General features: G+C 52.7%; 4 protein-coding genes across 4 annotated transcripts, besides 2 other annotated features; 2 read left to right on the top strand and 2 right to left on the bottom strand.

The window, feature by feature from the left end:
* Positions 1 to 1,772: 1,772 nt before the first annotated feature.
* Positions 1,773 to 2,926, bottom strand: EKO05_0011309 (Pyrroline-5-carboxylate reductase; the record flags this gene model as incomplete). Its single annotated transcript, XM_038944484.1, has 2 exons — positions 1,773 to 2,674; positions 2,875 to 2,926. 2 exons carry the CDS (start codon positions 2,924 to 2,926, stop codon positions 1,773 to 1,775), a joined length of 954 nt encoding a protein of 317 aa, XP_038792499.1.
* Positions 2,927 to 3,391: 465 nt separating this feature from the next.
* Positions 3,392 to 3,422: a tandem repeat.
* A 104-nt stretch (positions 3,423 to 3,526) lies between these two features.
* On the top strand, positions 3,527 to 4,279 carry EKO05_0011310 (uncharacterized protein; the record flags this gene model as incomplete). The annotated part of the gene is made up of 2 exons (XM_038944416.1): positions 3,527 to 3,874; positions 3,938 to 4,279. 2 exons carry the CDS (start codon positions 3,527 to 3,529, stop codon positions 4,277 to 4,279), a joined length of 690 nt encoding a protein of 229 aa, XP_038792500.1.
* Positions 4,280 to 4,613: 334 nt separating this feature from the next.
* EKO05_0011311 (54S ribosomal protein L12, mitochondrial) lies at positions 4,614 to 5,424 on the bottom strand (the record flags this gene model as incomplete). Its single annotated transcript, XM_038944308.1, has 2 exons — positions 4,614 to 4,943; positions 5,206 to 5,424. 2 exons carry the CDS (start codon positions 5,422 to 5,424, stop codon positions 4,614 to 4,616), a joined length of 549 nt encoding a protein of 182 aa, XP_038792501.1.
* Positions 4,832 to 4,905: a tandem repeat.
* A 31-nt stretch (positions 5,425 to 5,455) lies between the features above and the next one.
* EKO05_0011312 (AAA ATPase midasin) lies at positions 5,456 to 20,290 on the top strand (the record flags this gene model as incomplete). The annotated part of the gene is made up of 1 exon (XM_038947529.2): positions 5,456 to 20,290. The coding sequence occupies one exon, from the start codon at positions 5,456 to 5,458 to the stop codon at positions 20,288 to 20,290; it is 14,835 nt and encodes a 4,944-aa protein (XP_038792502.2).
* Between the last annotated feature and the right edge of the window lie 182 nt (positions 20,291 to 20,472).

Below are 20,472 nucleotides of genomic sequence, written 5' to 3' on the forward strand. Positions count from 1 at the left end.
ACTGGTACTACGAGATTTCTTTCGTCAAGCGGACGGGTGGGTGATGGGAGGACGATCGTTACGGATTGGTCTGACAAGTGATGGTACTCTTGCGCCTCAGTTGAGAAGCCCTGTCATGCATCATCAGACTTAGAGACGCTCTGGGCCTGTTGATCGGTGAACAAAGCCTTTGCGAAACTAGACATGATATGATGATCTCGCCAAAGCAGAACTGCCTTCAATCATCTGACATTCTAGGGACCAAAAGAAACAAAAAACATACAACAGCGGGTATTCGCTAGTGGTCACCCACCTAACTACTAATCCGCCGGTACGTTGCTTAAATAGGGCTGAGCGAACGGGAAGCCTTGTTTTCAACGTCCTATGGTCGTATGTGGAAGGAGAGCTGAAGTTTACGCAATATAGCTTGATTTAACTTGGCGTCACTAGCTGGTAAAATCACCAGCCTCCGTACCTCACACTCAGTGCTGACTGATCACACTATCAGACTGCGCAATTATTCCGCAACGTTGACACGTCGACACGAGGAGTTGCATACATGTACAGCTAGACGCTTCTAGAGAAAGCACCTTGAAGAAAAGCGATGTTCAGCCTCAACCACCTCCACTTATCTTCGAACCTGAGAGACCTCGCTTTCGACAACGAATAGTGGTTGAGCTTGCTGGATTCCGGGACTTTACAAGCGACTCTTGTGCAAGAATTTCTATTCTATCACGTCAAAATGACCAACTCATGATTCGCCGTCAACACGCAGCGTACGTCAATTCCGTTGGACAAGTGATCTTTTTACTAAAACCCCAGCCTAGGCGTGGTTCCCTCCATGGGAGACCATAACGTGCTATTGTTCCTTCAAGTTGTAGAAAGGATTTAGTTTGCAAGTAGTGTGTTTGCTTGCAATACATGGTTCGGTCCGTCTGACGGGTTGAGCAGCGGTCACGTTGGCAGGCTGTTCAAGCTACTCGGCCATGACAGAGATATAATTTCTGGGGCTGAGTCACACCGTCACGAAGCCTTCCAACCCAGGCCCCGTCGCGAAAAAGCTTTCTGATACCCTCGATAGGTTCTAGGGATCAACACGCTTGGATGTTCGCACAGGCTACTTCGGCTTGTGTATATGTCAGCGAGGAGGCGTCTGGCTGTGCAGTCTAGACTCCAACGGACTGGCTTAGCAAATTGGATCAAGCGGTGATCCATTGGATCTCATTGGTAGCGCCTCGAAATTCAGAGATGATGTGATGTGAGGTTCTCTGGAGCTTTATCTATGGCTGTTGGCATATCGCTTCTCGGCTTCTCTGTATTATTGACGTTTTCTGGCTGGAGAGAGTCGACTGGTAAGTGGACAGGCTCCGTGATGGGACATGTGGACCCTTATCCTTCTAGGTTCGTCTCTCAGGTTGCGATGGCGCTTGCGTCGGCTTCTTCTGTCTTACTGTTGATCGCAACGTTGTGGCAGCATGCGGGTTCGGTGGGTGCGGCTGCAATGGCGGAGATTGCGAATAATTGAAACGTGAAGATGAACACTGGCATAAGCGCGATGGTCTTGGTTTGGGGAGGATTCGTGGCGACAAGTCTGTCGGCTGCAGGGCTCACATCCAAGCTCGCGACCCTTCATATTGTTGACCGATGAGCGACTAGCTAGATCGAAGTCAGGACGGTAGAAACTGGTTGATGCGCAAGCTCAGAAGCATTACAGCCTATATCGTAACACATCAGAAGAGTTGTGAGAATTTTGGTATTACGGCTTGTATGTGCGTAACTGAGTTGAAGTCAACTCAGCGCCTGTGGTTCACAAACTCCCGCTGCTCGCCGCCCAACCTCGACGCAACAACACAGGCCTCCCTGATTGCTGTGGCAACCGCACCCCGGACACCGTCGTTCTCCAGCGACATGAGTCCACCGATTGTGCAACCGCCTGGTGTCGAGACCTTGTCCTTCAGTACCGCAGGGTGCTCACCGTTCAGTACCAGACCTGTGGTGCCTCGCATGGTCTGCGCAGCCATCAGTTGTGCTTCTGCGCGGGGCAGCCCCATGGCCACCGCACCGTCCGCAGCAGCCTCGAGGATTAGCGCGAAGAAGGCGGGCCCTGAACCGCAGAGCGCAGTTGCGATGTCCATGTTTGCAGGCGGGAGAGTTGTAACGCGGCCAATGGAGCTGAAGACGAACTCGACGAGCTTGTACTGCGCGTCTGAGAGCGGGGGATCGCTTGTCTCGATGACGCTCATGGACTCGCCGACGAAAGATGCGGTGTTGGGCATGACGCGCACCACTCTGCATGCGTCCTCTACTTTCTCTGCGCCTTCTGGGTAGAGGAATTCCTGGATCTGCTTTTGTGTGACACCGGCTAGGATGCTGACGATGACCTTGCCCTTCAGCGCATCGCGCATGCCCTCCTCTCCCAGGATTTCCTTGTAGCTGTATGGCTTGCAGGACAGGAGAATGATGTCTGCTTGCTGGACACCCTTGAGGTTCTCGTTGGCGAGCGTTTGCAGGTCAAAGTTGTAGTGGCCAAGGGCCTCCATGACCTTCCCCCCTGCGGGCTTCCATGTGTCGCATGCAATGAATCTGGAGACGTTCGGCGTGTCTTTGGGGGCGGAAGAGGGGTCGAGGGCTGCGGCGGTCTTGGCTTTGGCGAGAGAAGACATGACACCGCCCATGATGGCAATGCCCATAGTGCCTGAGTTCGTTAGCTTGTGGCTCAGTACAGCAAAGGTAGCAGGTTCGTGTTGTGCCATCTAACATGTTTTTGAGCTGTTTTTGACCGTTGAATTGTCATAGCCTGGTAGAACGGCCAGGAAGCAACTCTAGCAACAGATCCTTCGAAGATACGCTCATTGCGGGGTGTGCAAGACAGCAAACCGAGAGAGATGTACATACCCGAACCGAGGACGGTCAATGTGAGGGGCTTGGATTCCTGGGAAGACGCCATTGTGTATTTTCCTGCAGAAACTGTGGTGTCGGTGGTGTTGAGTGAGCAATCGTGGAGGGACTGTCTGAAATGCCAGAAGAAATCCAGGCTAGAGCGACGTCGGCGCGTGGGGTAGCTCCGATTACTATGAGGCTTAAGTAGTGTAGGTTAGCAACGGCTACGCAAGAACGCCTACTGGTCATCTAGTCCAATGAAAAAAAAGACCTAGCTACAAACAGGTCATGCTGTTGTCCCTGCTGCCTCCCTGTGCAGAGCTGTACGAGATTCATTACGCAGTCTTGGTCATCAGCTAGGTACTGCGCGGCCCACTCACAAAGCTTATGCCTGCTACCATGCGAGGGGAGCTGAAATCCAGCCTTGCACCGAATGGGCCTAGCGTGGTGCTACGTGCGGTGCAGCAGCGAACAACAGCTCCTCCATAGTAGAAACCGCGCCGAGGATATGCGCGCCAGCCTTGCGCTCCACCACAGCACAGCACAGCACAGCACAGCACAGCTTCCCGCGACCGACATCGCAACATCCGACAGCATCCGCATTCCTGGTGTCCAGCTCTTTTAGGTTCTGCGTCTCACCGCGGCACGTCTATAGGCATTGCGCGCCATGGCGGACCCTTTCGAAGTGCGCCAGCGCTTCTCAACGCTCCTGTCGCACCTCAGCGCGTCGCACACGGCGATCCAAAAAGCCGCCGTCTATGCCTTGAAGAACCGGGATATGGACGAGGACTTGCACTCGTGCATCCTCGAGCAACTAGAGCGCACCAACATGAACACGCGCGCCAACATCATGTTCTTCATCGAGGCGCTGTGCGAAATGGCTGTCAAGGACGGGAGCCCAGCGACAGGGGAAGGGAGCGCAATGGGATTCGTGAGGATGCTGCAGAGGGACGTGTTGAGGGTTGTGGAGTGTGTAGTGGGTGAGGAGGGCGCGAATATTAGGGTTGTTCGAAAGGTCAGTCCAGCATCCGCATTCTCCTAGATGATTCACAACAGTCACACTAAGCGATGGATAAAGGTCCTCCATACCCTCCAGAAACTCGCCATCCTCCTCCCCGAGACGGTCTCCGAACTTGAAACCGTCCTCAAAAGCCGCGAGCCAGACGATCCCTTCACTACTTCGCCCGCCAACAATGCTGCCTCCAAGACCGCACGCCTGGACAAGCGCCAGATCGAGCACCGCATAGAAGAAGACCGCGAGCGTCATAAGAGGTTACGAGAGAGTATTTGGGCGGTGCCGGGCCAGGACGAGCAGGAGATGGATAAGCTGTGGGAAGAGGCGAGTGATATTGGCGAGGATGATTATGTGGTGGGAAGAGAGGATAGAGAGGAGAGGGAGCAGGCTATTGCTTTTGGATGAGTCTTGTTGTGTTGGATAAACAGGGAACACGGTGCATGGACAAGCATTGCTATGGCGTTTTGGTGCATGGGAAAGATACCAGAGACATGTCTCTATTGTTAGACAGGGCGCGTTATCATTGGCTGCATGGACGGGCTTGGAGAGCAAGCTATGTGCTCCATTTTGATCGGTTGGGTGGCCGCGGTCGGTTGGTTTATACGCGGTCTATTGTACTGCGCGTATACTGAATACATCCAAGAAGGTTGACCAATGCCATATGCCATACATATCTGTACACGCCATAACACGCTATGATACAGTATCTGTCTCCATTCTCTCCTCCCACACGCTTGATTTACTCCATGATAGCTGTCGCACCGAGCGCCTTCAGCGTCTCGACAATCTTCTCAGCCTCCTCCTTAGGGACACCCTCCTTCATCATCTTCGGCGCGCTCTCAACAAACTTCTTGCTGTCCACAAGCGACAGCCCCAGCATGCTCTTGATCTCCTTGATCACCTTGGGCTTCGACCCAGCATCAAACTTCTCCAGCTTCAGGTTGAAGAGAGTCTTCTCGGCGGCGGCGGGCGCGGCTTCCTCCTCCTCGACGGGGGCTGCGGCAGCGGGACCGGCGGCGCCTGCTGCGGCGAAGCCACCCATGGGCATGTCGGGGATGTTGAGGCGGGTCTATGGTGTGTCAGTCAATGATCAGATCGGCGGTTACGTTGGCTGGCGCTGCAGTGTCGCGCGCTGTGGTGGCCAATCCAAAGCCAGCTCCTCGGCTCTGTCACAAGAACAATCAATGCCGACGGCAGCGCGTGGTGTCCCAAGATTCAATTGCCGTCATGCACTGGATGTCTTGCTTCCAGGGGCCTCAAGGTGCAGCGCTGCATAGCTAGGACATCGGTGGGCTGCCACTATTCCAGCTCTTAGGAGGGCATCGTCGTACCTTCAATGTCGAGACCAAGTCAGCTGTCTCCAGAAGCGTCAATTGGCTGATCTGGTCCACGATTGTCGCAATCTTGGGGTTCGCAGGCGCCGCCGCGGCATCAGACTGCCATCTCCGCTGTATCCTCTGCTGTGCTCCTCCAACGGCCGGGCGAACTCCCATCACGGGACGGGCGGTGCAGACGCAGCGCCTCAGGGCGCGAGATGCGGGGGCGGACATTGTGTGCTGTGTATGACGGGCGGTCGATGGGATGGATGGCAGATGTCGTGTCGTACTTTCCTTAGATTTTGCGGGCGGCAATCGCCATTTGACCATTTGCGGTATAGCGCCTTCCTGGCTCGAGCTTGCAAAAAATGTCGAGACTTGTAAGAAGGCAGAACTTCAACGCCACAACAAAACTTACGACTGTTTTATGAAAGCGTCGGAATTATGGGAAGACGCCCCGAATCTATACTACAGCACATTTACCGCGATAACAGACGGTAACAGCGCCAATTTGGCTTTGAGAATGGCCAATATCAACGCGCTTGCCACAGAAGCTCTGAAGCCTGGATCCGCCGACGAGCTTTTCGTGCAGTATGAAGGTTTATATACAGAGGTGTGCGCGAAATGGATTCAGACTGCCGTTCAAACTGAGGAGAAAATCGCCGCTTTTGGTCGAATCCTTCCTCTCGCGCCTCACCTCGCAGAGCATGTAGAACGCTTCCTAGCACATGTTGCACAATCACCACTTTTTGGATCACAAAACCCCAATACTACCACAAATGGATCTACCGGAAGCTCAAACCATGTCGAAGTTCTACTTGCGGCCTTTCGCCTACTCAGCTATGACTGTAGAGCATATGCGCAATTTGTACGCCCCGTCGCTGTCCAGCAATTGTTCCAGCACTCGAATCGGGTCGTGCGATACCTGGCGGTTCGATTGTTCTGCCTATATGTCCATGCCGCAGACCACGCTGCACAAGAGATGGTCAAGAGGCACATTGGAGAAGGGGAGCTCGAAGGTCCCTGGGAAAGCCAGCAAATCGACTACCGATTTCTGTCGTTGTGGGAAGAGAAGAGGTGGAAAAGTGTAAAAAAAGACCTGCTGCAGAAGAAGATGGAAGGAATACCTCTGCCTTCGAGCTTGTACGCGGCGCTCTCACCTTACACAGTAAACATCAACGGCATACTGCTGCCCAGACTCGATGGCGCGGCCTCCCAGGAACAACCGTCTCAGCTCATCTCAACACCCACAACGGAAGCGAACTTGAGCAAAATTGCCAATGGCCTACTAGAATCGAGTCCGCTTCTGCTCACTGGCCTTGCAGGTTCAGGAAAGACCCTTCTCACACGCCATTTCGCCTGGCAGCTTAACAAGCTGGACAAGATGGTCACTCTTCATTTGAACGAGCAGAGCGATGCAAAGCTACTCGTCGGCATGTACGCTACCGGATCCAAGCCAGGAACCTTCGCCTGGAAATCTGGTGTACTCACAACAGCTGTTCGCGAAGGGCGGTGGATCTTTATTGAAGACTTGGATCGGGCGCCGAACGAAGTCATCAGCACACTATTGCCGCTCATTGAACGCGGAGAGCTCCTGATTCCCAGCCGCGGGGAGACTGTATATGCCGCGAGAGGATTTCGAATTATCGCCACAATGCGAAGCACCCTCAACCCGAGAGGCCAAGAGATTTTCCCACGTCAGAACATGATTGGACATCGGTTCTGGAACTCGATCACAGTGCAAATGCCACAGCTCGAAGAGTTCCAACAGGTTATATCTACAAAATACCCCGCGTTACGCAAGCACCTTGCTGGTATTATGAGAGTGTACACCCGATTGTTGGAGCTCTATTCTGATGCGAAATTCTCGTCCGAGAACGGCACTTCCCTTCGAGCAATGACTCCACGTGATTTGCTGAAGTGGTGTGACAGAATAGCTGTGCTTCTGGCTCAGTCAACCTCTTTCAGTACTGCCCAGGCAGACGATATCTACATGGAAGCCTTCGACTGTTTTGCCGGCAGCCTGCGTAGCGATTTGGCGCGGTCGAGAGTCATGGCTTGCGTCGCGGAAGAGCTTCATATTGACCCACAGAGGCGAGATCATCTTCTCCGGGATCGCTCGGTGAGGTTGTCGGTGCCCTCCAAGACCACAGCAGCTGGGACCATACAAGTAGGACGAGCCAGGCTTTCAAAACACAAATCTTCGAAAAGAACGATATCCAGTCGACCATTCTCTACTAACGACTACACCCTACGATTACTCGAGAAGGTTGCTGTAGCCGTTGATCGACAAGAACCTTTACTTCTCGTTGGTGAAACAGGTACCGGCAAGACCACTACCATACAGTATCTGGCTGAGCAGCTTGGTCGCAAACTCGTAGCTTTCAATTTGTCACAGCAAAGCGAGAGCGGTGACCTCTTGGGAGGTTTCAAGCCCGTGAACGTGCGAAGCCTGGTCATCCCGCTCAAGGACGAGTTCGATGATATCTTCGACACTACCTTTTCAAGGAAGAAGAATCTACGCTTCATCGAGATGCTCGGGAAGCGTGTTGCAAAGGGCGAGTGGAAGCGCGTCTGCACTTTATGGCGAGAAGCACTGAAGATGGTGGATGCAGCACGCAAAGCACACGAATCGCAACCATCTTCTCCAGACCTGGATGGTGATCAGCCCAGGAAGAAGCGAAAGATGGATTCGTTACCGGCCAATTTCCCAGGGGCACGTTGGGAAAAGTTTGCTTCGGACCTGCACGACCTCGAAGCCCAGCTTGCAAGCGGCTCCGAAGCTTTTGCGTTCTCTTTCTTGGAAGGTAACATCGTCAAGGCGGTCAGGAACGGCGACTGGGTATTGCTTGACGAGATCAACTTGGCTTCGTCGGATACTTTGGAAGCGCTCACCGATCTACTGGGTGGAGGACCAGACGGCAACCCCTCGATCCTGCTCACAGAGACGGGTAACGTGGAGCGAGTGGTTGCACACCCCAACTTCAGGGTTTTTGCAGCCATGAACCCTGCTACCGACGTGGGAAAGAAGGATTTGCCGCCTGGTATTCGCTCAAGGTTCACCGAGCTCTACGTCGAGAGCCCAGATAGCGACGAGAAGAGCTTGCGCAACATTGTGGAGAAGTATCTTGGGGGGGATGGCACAGATCCCGCCATTGTCAGAACAGCGCGCGATGTCACCAGCCTCTATATCGAGATTCAGCAGCTTGCGAAGGCAAACATGCTGGTCGATGGTGCCGATCAAAAAGCTCATTTCAGTTTGCGAACTCTGACGAGAACACTCACATATGCACGAGAGATTGCACCCTTGTGTAGTCTTCGACGAGCACTATATGAGGGTTTCCACATGAGTTTCTTGACTTTCTTGGGCAAAGCATCTGAGGATCTTGTTGCGCCTCTGATCACAAAGCACATGTTCCCGCAGAAGGCATCACTAAAAGCTGAACTCAACAAGCCACTCCAGCAACCGAATGATGGGCGTGCATACGTCAGGCAAGGACACTACCTCTTGCGACAAGGACCTCAGCCCGTGCAGGAGCAGACACACTACATTATCACGAATTTTGTTCAGCGCAATATGAACAATCTTATTCGCGCAGCGTCGACACGGCGCTACCCCGTCCTGATCCAGGGTCCAACCTCATCCGGCAAGACGAGCATGATCGAGTATCTCGCAAAACGTTCTGGAAACACCTTCGTCCGAATCAATAACCACGAGCACACTGATTTGCAGGAGTACCTTGGTTCATACGTATCAGGAGCAGATGGAAAGCTCACTTTCCAGGAGGGTATCCTCGTCCGAGCACTGCGAGAAGGCCACTGGATCGTGCTGGATGAGTTGAATTTGGCTCCTACCGACGTACTGGAAGCACTTAACCGACTCCTTGACGACAATCGCGAGCTTCTCATCCCCGAGACCCAGGAAGTTGTTCGACCGCACGATGACTTCATGTTATTCGCTACACAAAACCCTGCAGGTCTCTACGGAGGACGAAAAGTCTTGTCTCGAGCGTTCCGCAATCGTTTCCTAGAGCTCCATTTCGACGACATCCCAGTCGAAGAGTTGACAGAGATCTTGCATCGACGCACCATGATCCCAGAAACCTGGTGTAAGCGTATTGTCAAAGTTTACCAAGAGCTGTCTACATTACGACAAGAAAACCGCATTTTCGAGCAGAAGAGCTTCGCGACGCTTAGAGATTTGTTTAGATGGGCACAACGGAAGGCCGACACCATACAGGATCTTGCAAACAACGGTTACATGCTTCTTGCGGAGCGTGTACGCAAAGAGGAGGAACGCGTCGCGGTCAAGAAAATCATGGAGAGTGTCATGAGTAAATCTGGACCGAAGGTGACGATTGACGATGAGCAGATGTTCAGCCAGAACAACGTCCAACAGATTATCGACAGCGCTCCCGACAAATCTAAAAAGATCGATCCCGGCGTTGTCTGGACGCGCGCGATGAGGAGACTCTTTGTGCTTGTCCACCATGCTCTTCAAAACAATGAGCCAGTACTGCTCATTGGCGAAACAGGATGCGGAAAGACGACCGTTTGTCAGATGTTGGCAGATGCATTCGGGAAAGAGCTACACATCCTGAATGCACATCAGAACACAGAGACTGGCGATTTGATTGGTGCACAACGACCTATCCGCAATAGGGCGGCGATCGAAGAGTCACTGAGACGGGACGTTCTCGACGCATTTGAAGGTGTAGCTACGGAAGTCAACCCTCACACCCTGGATCAGGAGGGCCTTCTTCATCTTTACGACCAGCTTGACAAAGAACCCACTGTCGTTGTACGGGAAGACCTTCGTGTGTCTATCAAGATCAATCGCATCAGAGCTGCCGCGCTTTTTGAGTGGGCAGACGGAAGCCTCGTCAACGCCATGCGAACAGGCCAATATTTCCTGTTGGACGAAATCTCGCTTGCCGACGACTCTGTGTTGGAACGTCTGAATAGCGTTTTGGAGCCGTCGCGCACACTTTTGCTGGCCGAAAAGGGCCCTGTGGATTCACTGGTAGTCGGTAGTGAAGGCTTCCAATTCCTTGCAACAATGAATCCCGGCGGTGATTATGGCAAGAAAGAGTTATCGCCTGCCCTTCGCAACCGCTTTACGGAGATTTGGGTACCAGCTTTATCAGACCTTGAGGATATCCTACAGATCGTTCGATCGAAACTCAGTCCGAGCATCGTGCAATACGCGGAAGCTATTGTCTTGTTCTCGCAGTGGTTCAATGACAAGTATAACACGTCCGTCGCGTCTTCGATCTCCATTCGAGACACGCTTGCCTGGGTGACTTTCATCAACAGTACAACTCACAATGACCCGGTCTTTGGCATTGTACACGGCGCCGCCATGGTCTTCATCGACACGCTCGGTGCTAACCCAGCAGGTTTACTTGCAATTTCCGCTGCTTCAATCGATGATGAGAGAATAGCCTGCCTTCAGCAACTCAGCAAGCTCCTCGAACAGGACATCTCACCCCTCTACTTTGGGAGAATTGATATTGTGAGCACGGCGCAGTCGTTCCAGCTAGGCACATTTTCTATACCCAAAATCTCGTCCGCCGCTGCTGAGGCGAACAACTTCGCACTTGAAGCACCAACTACACGCGCCAATGCCATGCGAGTAGTCCGTGCACTACAGCTGGCGAAGCCGATTCTTCTGGAGGGTAACCCTGGTGTAGGCAAGACGACTCTTGTCACTGCCCTTGCCAAAGCCATCGGAAAGCCTCTGACTAGACTCAATCTTTCAGAGCAGACGGATCTTATGGATCTTTTTGGTTCCGACGTTCCAGTCGAAGGTGGTGCCGCAGGTACTTTCGCTTGGCGTGATGCTCCATTCCTCAAGGCTATGAAGAACGGTGACTGGGTATTGCTTGACGAGATGAACCTGGCGTCGCAATCTGTCTTGGAAGGTCTCAATGCCGTTTTGGACCATCGAGGTGAGGTCTACATCTCTGAGCTTGATCAGACATTCCACAAGCACAACGACTTCCGTGTTTTCGCTGCACAAAATCCTCATCACCAGGGTGGAGGGCGGAAGGGTTTACCAGCGTCTTTCGTCAACCGCTTCACAGTCGTGTATGCAGACGTCTTCCGTCCTGAGGATCTCAGACTGATTTGCAAGAAGGTGTATCCTTGCATTGAAGACGAAGAGGTCAACAAACTCATAAACTTTGTTGCGCAGCTTGATGAACAGGTTGTCACACACCGGGCATTTGGCAACCTTGGAGCACCCTGGGAGTTCAACTTACGTGACACCCTGCGCTGGCTTCAGCTCTTGGCATCCTCGGAGTACCCAGGATCAGCAAGAGACTTCCTCGATGCCATCTTTGTACAGCGCTTCCGTGCGGAGAGCGATCGTACCCGGCTGCTCAAGCTTTTCGAGAGTCTTTGCGGCGTCCACGAAACGCGAATGAGTCTCTACCACAACATTAGCACCAAGGCTATTCAAGTCGGATTGGGGTTGTTACCACGTGACACTGCGGTCGCGCGCCCAGAGACCACTTCTACCTTCAAAACCCCGCAACTAGGTGCTATGGAAGCCTTACTAATTAGTATCAAGCAGAATTGGCCTGTCATCTTGGTCGGCCCGCCGGGGTCTGGTAAGTCTGCAATGATCGGCCAGCTTGCCTCTTTTGTGGGTGCGGAACTTGTCACATTTTCCATGAACGCTGATGTCGATGCTATGGACCTTGTCGGTGGCTACGAGCAAATCGACCCGTCGCGTCAAGTGCATCAATGTCTAGAGCAGCTGGAGGGTTTGGTTCGCCGTAAGATTGCAGTATCTGAGCAAGCGCCTCAATATCTCATCAGGCTTCTCGAACAACTTCATGTCTCGGGAGCCCAGTTCAGTAACAGCTTCTCCTCAATACTTCAAGAGGTCGCGCAGCAGGATACAGAGGCAGCCGCTCTAGTCCATGACTTGCGTGCCCTTCTCCAGTCTTCCAGCCAGCAAATCGACGGCGCACGCTTCCAATGGGTAGACGGTATTCTCATCCGCGCTCTTGAGCAGGGCAAGTGGCTTGTACTCGACAACGCCAACCTTTGTTCGAGCGCCGTCCTTGATCGATTGAACTCGCTTCTTGAGCCTAATGGCTATCTATCCATCAACGAGCACTCTACAGCTGATGGCGAGGCTCGCATTGTACGACCTCACCCAGGCTTCAGGATCTTCATGACTATGGACCCGAGATTTGGAGAGCTGTCGCGAGCTATGCGAAACAGAGCTGTTGAGATCTGCTTGCTTGACTCAGCGACTCCTTCACAGCTTGACTGTTCGGGCGTCTTAGAGTATCCACTTGAAGCGGCAATGTACCGATACCGTCAATTCCAGACTCGGGAGGATTTGGACCAGACGCTGGAGTCTCGATTTGAGAACCTTTCATTCGGTGACAATAATCTGATGGACAGCTTTGTGAAGCAAGCTCGACAAGGCCTTGTGACCCAGGGCGCATCAAAGCAGACCAACAGCGACCCTCCTTCGGCTACGAAGCAACTCATAGCGACGAATCAAGTGCCTTACACACTCCAAGAGAACTTCTCTCGTTTGACCCAGTTCATAAGCAAGACATGGGCTGTTCAGATGCACCCTCAATTCAGCTCTGATGGCATGGTCGAGCTTCTACCATACCATCCTCTCAATAACGAGCTAAGTCTCAACCGATCGTCGTCGTTCAAAGCAAGCTCGCTATGGTACTCCCAGCTATACGAGCTCACGCTCGATCTCTTCGATATGCAGCAAGCAATACATACCTTACCTTCGGCCAAGTTCGAACGTCGCAAAGAAAGACAGAAGCTACCTACGTTCCTATATGCGTATTGGCAGGCTTTGGTGAAGCTGGTAGAAGACGTCTGGACGGCAAACAACGAGGGTCAAGAGTTCGATCTGTCGTTCCTCAAACCGCTGAGAACAATGTTCTGGGCTTTCTTCGCACTTGCCAAGAGTTCCACATTCGATCGCGCAACATTCCAGACCTATCTGAAGATGCTGAGCTCCAGCACGCTGACGGCATCTGATGAGTCTCACACTTTGGTGCAGACTCTGGCGACTGTACTGTCGAAGCAGGTTGCCACATTTGGTGCCGAAGTTCAGCTCACGACCGGCCTCAACATGGAGCCACTATGGCTTCACTTAAAACCAAATACGCCCAAGTCCATTGCAGAATTGGAGGCGATACTCAAGCTCGAGGCTCTGGCTGATAGACTGGACGCGGTTATGTGGAAGTCCAATCTCAAGGCTGATGAGATGATCCAGATTCGGGAGCGATTTGCAAGTTCCCTACAGCTTGTTCGTAGGGAGGATGTCAATCCGAATGAACTCGTCACGATTCTGGATAATGCTGTGCGGGAGTTGGAGGAAGGCATTGGCGAGGATGACGCTACCATCACACCCTACTTCGAGGAAGAATTCGAGGGGCTCTGCCAGTTCCTCGACGTTGCCGGCAGTACGAATGTCTACGCACTTCCATCGTCCGCTTTAGTGTCTGCTAGAGCCAAGGTAGCTCTGTTCGCTCGCCGACCGACAAAGACCGCTACTATTGATGTTGGAAAGGCTGACAGATCTACTGACAACTTTGCCAAAGTGTACCGACATGTTGGCCTCGTCAAAGAGCGAGCAGATCCCATGGCTCTTCAGTCTCGCTTCCACATTGCGATGCTGTCTAAGCTGCGTGGCGCCGACGAGGTCCAGCTCACACAGCTCGCCCAGTTCGAAACAGAGCTCCAGGTCTTGTCTCAGCAGATTGCGCTAGACGCAGAGAAGATTACTAAAGATCAGGAAAAAGCTCTTGAAACGCTTTACCTAAACCTCTGGCACCCCATCAACAATAGCATCCCAGGTGTTCTAAACGCCAGTATCAAAGCCCCTTTCAAAGCAAATGGGGAAGAATGGATCCAACTTGCCCTCGTAGGCCTTCGTTCCTACGTCCCAAACTACCCTCACGACCCTGCTCTGCGACCTATGATTGAGCGTAAGATATTCAACGAAGAGAAGATGAACTTGCTTTCCGCTCTCAGAGCGCTAAAGCAGTTTCAGATCGATTTCACTGGCCAAGATACGAGTCTTCGTATTCGACAAGTCGAGGCTGCAATTGAGGGCATGGGCGAAGAACCACCAGTGCCAGCTATTGCTCGCCCGGAAGTATCGCAGCTAGATGAGCTGCAGGGCGAGTTCACGAATCTGCTCAGCATTATTCAGCCTCTGCTCAATAAGACAATGTCCGGCAAGGAGGCAGCGCTCGATATTACGTTACATCAGAATGTGGTCAGGGTCATTCAGAGACTGACTGAGGGGTACCGGGCCTACGACGACATCACCGACACCGTGGTCGGCTTCCTTGCATGTCTTTACATCGGACTACTCCTCGCCAAGAAGGAGCACGAAAGCCAGGAACAGTCAAGAGTTGGAAGGAGCTTGCAGTTTGTCTCTCGTGAGACACCATTCTTCGGACTCCATGACCACGTGTCTTCGATCACAGCAGCCAACTTCCTTCAGGGTGCGGAGAACGCTCTGTCCCAAAGTAATAACACGATTGACCCTCGCTGGCACGCTCTCTATACACTGGCAATTGTCAAGAGTACTGACCCTATTTACTTGTCTGGCCCGGCAGCACGAAACTTGTTGCACGGCATCTTTACCTCCTTTTTTACAGAATATAAGACGAAACTTCTTCAAGACCAGGAGAAGGAAGCACAAGACAAGAGCTTGTACTCTTACCGCGGCATGGAAGAAGAAGAGAACGAAGAGGAGGACCGGACGCTGTTTCCCGACTACGAAGCCGAGCAGGAAGAAGGTCAGGCCGCGGCGCCTCCCACGCAATCCACAGCGCAAGTCACTACACGTGACCATGCGATACGTCTCGCCAACATGCACTTTGAGTTGTTCCTTAAGGGTCGCGAGACATCCGACTCTGTGAAAACTTTGCTCGAATGGTGCGCATCAGAGATCAATCGTGTCTCCGAAGGCAAGAGCCATGGCACCACACACGAGAACGCTTTACCTGCGTTGTACCTTGCTCTTGAGAAGAAGGTAGACGCACTCAATGGCTCTGGCACTGGGCCGAGCTACAACTTCTACTTTGATGCAAACCTGCCAGAGGCTAAGCGTCTGATCACATTCGTTCACCGCATTCAGGTGCGTTATCGACAAATTCGGGATGTCTGGCCAGAGCATATGACACTCGCAGATGTTCTGCGTACCTGCGATGAAGCGCTGGCATTCCGCCACGTCGATCCCGTTGCCAAGTTCATCACCAAGGCAGAGAAACTGCACGCCTACATGTATGAGTGGCAGAGAGTCGCTAGCAAGCAGTACAGTACCGCTGATCTGTTCGATGATCTGACGAAGCTGCTCGTCAGTTGGAGACAGCTTGAACTTACTACCTGGGCTAGACTGTTCGACTTGGAAGTCGAAAAGTGCCGTGACAGCGCCAAGAGCTGGTTCTTTGTTGCTTATGAGACTGTCATTGCAGCATCAGAGAGTGTCGAGGACGATCGGGCTATGAAAGCGCACGCCAAGGCACTGCTGAAGACTCTCGAAAGCTTTTTCGAGACCACGACGCTAGGCCAGTTTGAACAGCGCATTAAGCTACTTCAGCAGCTTCGTCAACATGCCGCGATGCGCATGCAGGACGTCGGCCACTTCGAGATTCTTCATTCTGCGCTTGAGAATTTCATCGCATATTTCTCACGCCTTGAGAAGCCGGTCCACGAAGCACTTACTAAGGGACGACAGACCCTGGAGAAGGAAGTCAACAATGTTATCAAGCTTGCAAGCTGGAAAGATACGAACATCGAAGCCCTGAAGCAAAGTGCGAAGACAAGTCATCGTAAGCTCAGCAAGCTTGTAAGGAAGTTCAGAGCGGTGCTCAACAAGCCTGCGTCTAGCGTGATGAGCGCTGGATTCGCAGATGACGGTTCGCTACAGAGAGATGCCGCTTTGACACTTGTCAGCGCAGCAGTCAACCCCGAAGCACTACAACGCTGCGACAATAGTGTACCGGATTGGAGTGAGCGTCCAACGCGATTCAAGAACTTGGGCGTTACTGTCAACATGATGCGTAACTTGTCCCTCCCAAGCGAAGACAGCATTGACGGAGCGGCATATATCGAAGAGCTCATCACTAGCATCACGATGTCAATCGTGGAACTGCAGAAAGCTACCCCCTCCACTCTCACTGAAGACAACAAGGCAAAAGTCCAGCAGCTAAAGACCCAAAAGCGCAAACTCTACGCCGATACAATGAAGGAGCTGCGACAAATGGGTGTCAAGTCAAATCTGAGTGTGGATACCCTTGTTAAACAGGATGAGCTTTCCACAGTTCTGTCGACTCTACCCCTGGTACAAAATGTTGGTGTCGCGTGTGGTCGTGTCGCTGAGGGCCGTCTGCACCAAGCGCTCAACATCATGCCACAAGTCCGAGCAGTGACGAGAGAACACTCCGGTGATTTGACAAGCAACGACGTCACCAAGAGTATCGGATACATCGAGGGCCTGCTGCACATTTCAATCAAGCAGAGGGGAGTCCTAAGCCGCGCAAGTCAAGCTCTCGAAGCTAGCAAAGCACCACTAGCAGTCGTCGCAAACCTTTGGCAGCCCGATGATTGCCAGCTTGTCGTCGCTGCGTCACAGCAAGACGAAGCCACTCGCTCTTTGCAGCCAAGCCTAAGGTGGCTTGTTGCTGCGCTTAAGACTGGCGCAGATGTTGTTGTTGCTCAGGCAAAGCTTGGGAAGACTAATGAGCTTGACGCTCTGCTGAGAGTTATGCAAGAATGGACTGTTAAGTTGCAGGATCTATCTCACGCATACGACGGGTTGCCTGCTCTGCCAACCAATATCCGATCGAACGCGTATCAGGAATTTGATGAGTCTGTCAAGGCAGCAATCGCTAACCTTCAGATTGCGTTCACGGGATGGAATGACAACAACGAGATGGCACGAACGGTTCTTAAGCATATCGTACCTTTCATCTTCCAATGCCCTGAGGTCACTTCGCAACTCCCTACGGATGAGCTGCAAATCGCGGTCGAACAACATTCCAAGGACATCTTCGGCGCCCTGGACTTGATTCTAGGGTCTATGCAGGACGTCGAAGCTGCTCTCAAGGAGCTTCCAGTCACAGTCGAAGACGCTGTATGGCTAGTTAAAGAAGAACAGGTTCTGTCCGCTGCAATCAGCGGTCTCCATTCGACCCAGATTCACGCCGCTCTGAAGACCATAATGGATAAGATGCACTACCTTCACAGCGATACTAGCCTCCAAGGCATCGCCGCCATGTTCGCTGCATTCCAACCTATTCTCAACCAGTACATTGCCTCGCATCAATACCTCGTCGACCGCTTCGACGCCCTGCATGCATCGACCACGAAGCTGTTGTACCGTCTCTGCAAGTCGTTTATCCAGGTCGGTACGCAAGGATTCTGTCAGCCTCCCGAAAAGTCATCAGACCAACAGAAGGGCAAGGATGATAAACTCGAAGAAGGTACCGGTCTTGGCGAAGGAGAAGGTGCTGAAGACATCTCCAAAGACATCGAAGACGACGAAGACCTCGAAGATCTGGCGCAAGAGAAGGGCGAGCGTGAGGGTAGCATAGAAGAACAGGAAGATGCTGTTGATATGGGTGAGAATGACATGGAAGGCGAGACCGAGGAGGTTGGCGAGAAAGAAGACAAGGGTGATGAGGAGGGCGAGGAAGGCGAAGACGATGTGCAGAGTGAAGTTGGCAGTGTTGATGATCTTGGGCCGAGTGCTGTCGATGAAAAGATGTGGGACGATGGTGGCAAAGACGACGATGCGAAGGACAAGGAAGGGAAGGAAGATGTCGGAACTGAAGACCAGGAGGAGCAGGTCGCTAACGAGCAGAAAGAGAAGGAGAAAGAACAGGTTGGTGAAGAGGGCAAAGAAGAAGAGAAAAAGGAAGGACAGGAAGGCGAGGAAGACGAAGAGATGGAGGGGGAAGACCAAGAGGAGAACGTTGGTGCGGGTGAGACCGAGCAGATGGATCCGCATGCGAAGGAAGAAGAGACTCTGGATTTGCCTGAAGACCTCAACATTGACGGCCAGGACGACGATGGCAAAGAAGACGATGATCTTGGCGATATGGATATGGGTGATGATCTCAATGAAGACGAGATGGATCCCGAGACCGAGGCAGGTGCCGAGCCGGACACTGTTGATGAAGAGATCGGACCCGAGGAGGAAGGTGAGGAAGACAAGGACACCACGGGTCATGTTGAGGATGAAGAGCAACCAGCAGAAGATGAAGAGCAGGAAGGTGATGAGCCCATGGACGACGATGCTGTTCCGCTTCCGGATGAGAACATGCCTGACGACGAACCTCGCGAGCAAAAGGATACTGATCAGACAGACCCTAATGCGGAAGCTGGAGCTGGCACTGAAGCCAACGAGGAAGCACATCAGAACAAGAACGAGCAAGCTTCCGCTAGCGCTGCCAACCGCGACGAAGGTGAAGAAGGCGATGGGACCGAGCAACAGCAAGAGACGGCCGCTGAAGACGGCACACTAGGCCAAACGACCAAACCTGACGCCGGTGGTCGTGGTGAAGAGCCTGAGGAGTCACGGAAAACAGAATCTTTCAAAAAGCTGGGCGACGTGCTAGAGAAGTGGTACAATCAGCAGAAGCAGATTTCCGAAGCGCGAGAGAAGGATGAAACGCAGATTCAGCAGATTGACAAGGAGATCGACATGGCTGATGCAGACTTTGAGCACCTCCAGGACGAAGATACCCAGGCCGATACGCAAGCACTGGGCACCGCGACTGAGGAGCAAGCTAAGGCTCTGGATCACGACATGGCTATGCCTATGAACGAGAAGGACGAAGAAGAGAAGATGCCTGCTCGACCCGAGGACAACGATCAAGATATGGCAGACCCACAGGACATCGAGATGGAAGACCCAGAAAGCAAGTCAGAGCTCGAAGAAGAGCAACAACCTCAGCCTGGCGCTACAGACGGTCAGCCTCAAGCTTTCATTGGCGACCAAAAACCCTTCTCCCACCAAGACGACGAGGACATGGCTGACGCAGTCCCTCTCGATGAGGACATCTCCGATTCTGAATCAGTCAACGAAGTGGACCATCAGCTCGAGACGACACATCTCGACGCAACTCCCATGGATTCCACCACCGCGCGCTCGCTCTGGCTTGCTCACGAATCGGCAACTCACTCCCTCTCCCAACAACTCACTGAGTCTCTCCGTTTGATCCTCGCCCCAACCCTTGCAACTAAACTTCGTGGCGACTTCCGCACAGGAAAGCGCCTAAACCTCAAGCGCATCATTCCCTACATTGCATCCGGATACAAACGTGACAAGATCTGGCTCCGTCGCTCTCAGCCAAGCAAGAGGAGCTACCAGGTCATGATCGCACTGGATGATAGTAGGAGTATGGCGGATAGTGGCGCTTCCAACCTCGCGCTTAAGACTCTGACACTGGTCACAAGATCGCTGGCCATGTTGGAAGTGGGCGAAGTCTCTGTGGTTGGATTTGGAGACTCTGTTAATGTTGCGCATGATTTCGACAAGCCTTTCACATCTGAAGCCGGTGTGCGCGTATTCGAGCAATTTGGCTTCGATGCCGCGAAAACCAACGTCCGCGGCCTTGTCGAAAGATCACTGGACCTTTTTGCTGAGGCTAGAAGACAAGGAAGTTCAAGCGCGGGCGAGGATCTGTGGCAGTTGATGCTCGTTGTCAGCGACGGTATCTGCGACTCGCACGCCGAGATCCAGAGACTGGTGCGCAAAGCACAAGAAGAACGCGTCATGATTGTCTTCATCATCATTGATGCGACTGCCACTGCACCATTCGCTGCCCCGGTACCAAAGCCCACCGAGAATCCCGCGGCTCAGCCTGACGCAGGCGCCGTCACGACGAAGAAGGAACAGGATAAGACGAGCATTCTCGATTTGCAGTCTGTGGAAATCACGCCTGAAGGCAAGGTGGTGAGGTGGAAATACATGGAGCGCTTCCCATTCAGGTACTACTTGGTAGTTCGCGACGTGAGGGAATTACCGGGTGTGCTGGCAGGTGCGCTGAGGCAGTGGTTCGGCGAGGTCGCAGGTAGCGCTTCGTAAGTGATTGCATAAGTGGCGTCTTGCGTAGCGAATTCCGTAGCATTTCTGGAGGTCAGATAAAACCATAGCATTCACAGGCGTTTGTGGTAATAGCATTTTTTATACAGGGGTGGCGCATACGACTAATCTGTGTATAATAAGGTGCCTTACATGCGTCTGCCCTGCGCGGGTTGACAGGAATC

Source organism: Ascochyta rabiei, chromosome 22, assembly GCF_004011695.2.
Source record: "Ascochyta rabiei chromosome 22, complete sequence".
Classification (NCBI taxonomy): domain Eukaryota; kingdom Fungi; phylum Ascomycota; class Dothideomycetes; order Pleosporales; family Didymellaceae; genus Ascochyta; species Ascochyta rabiei.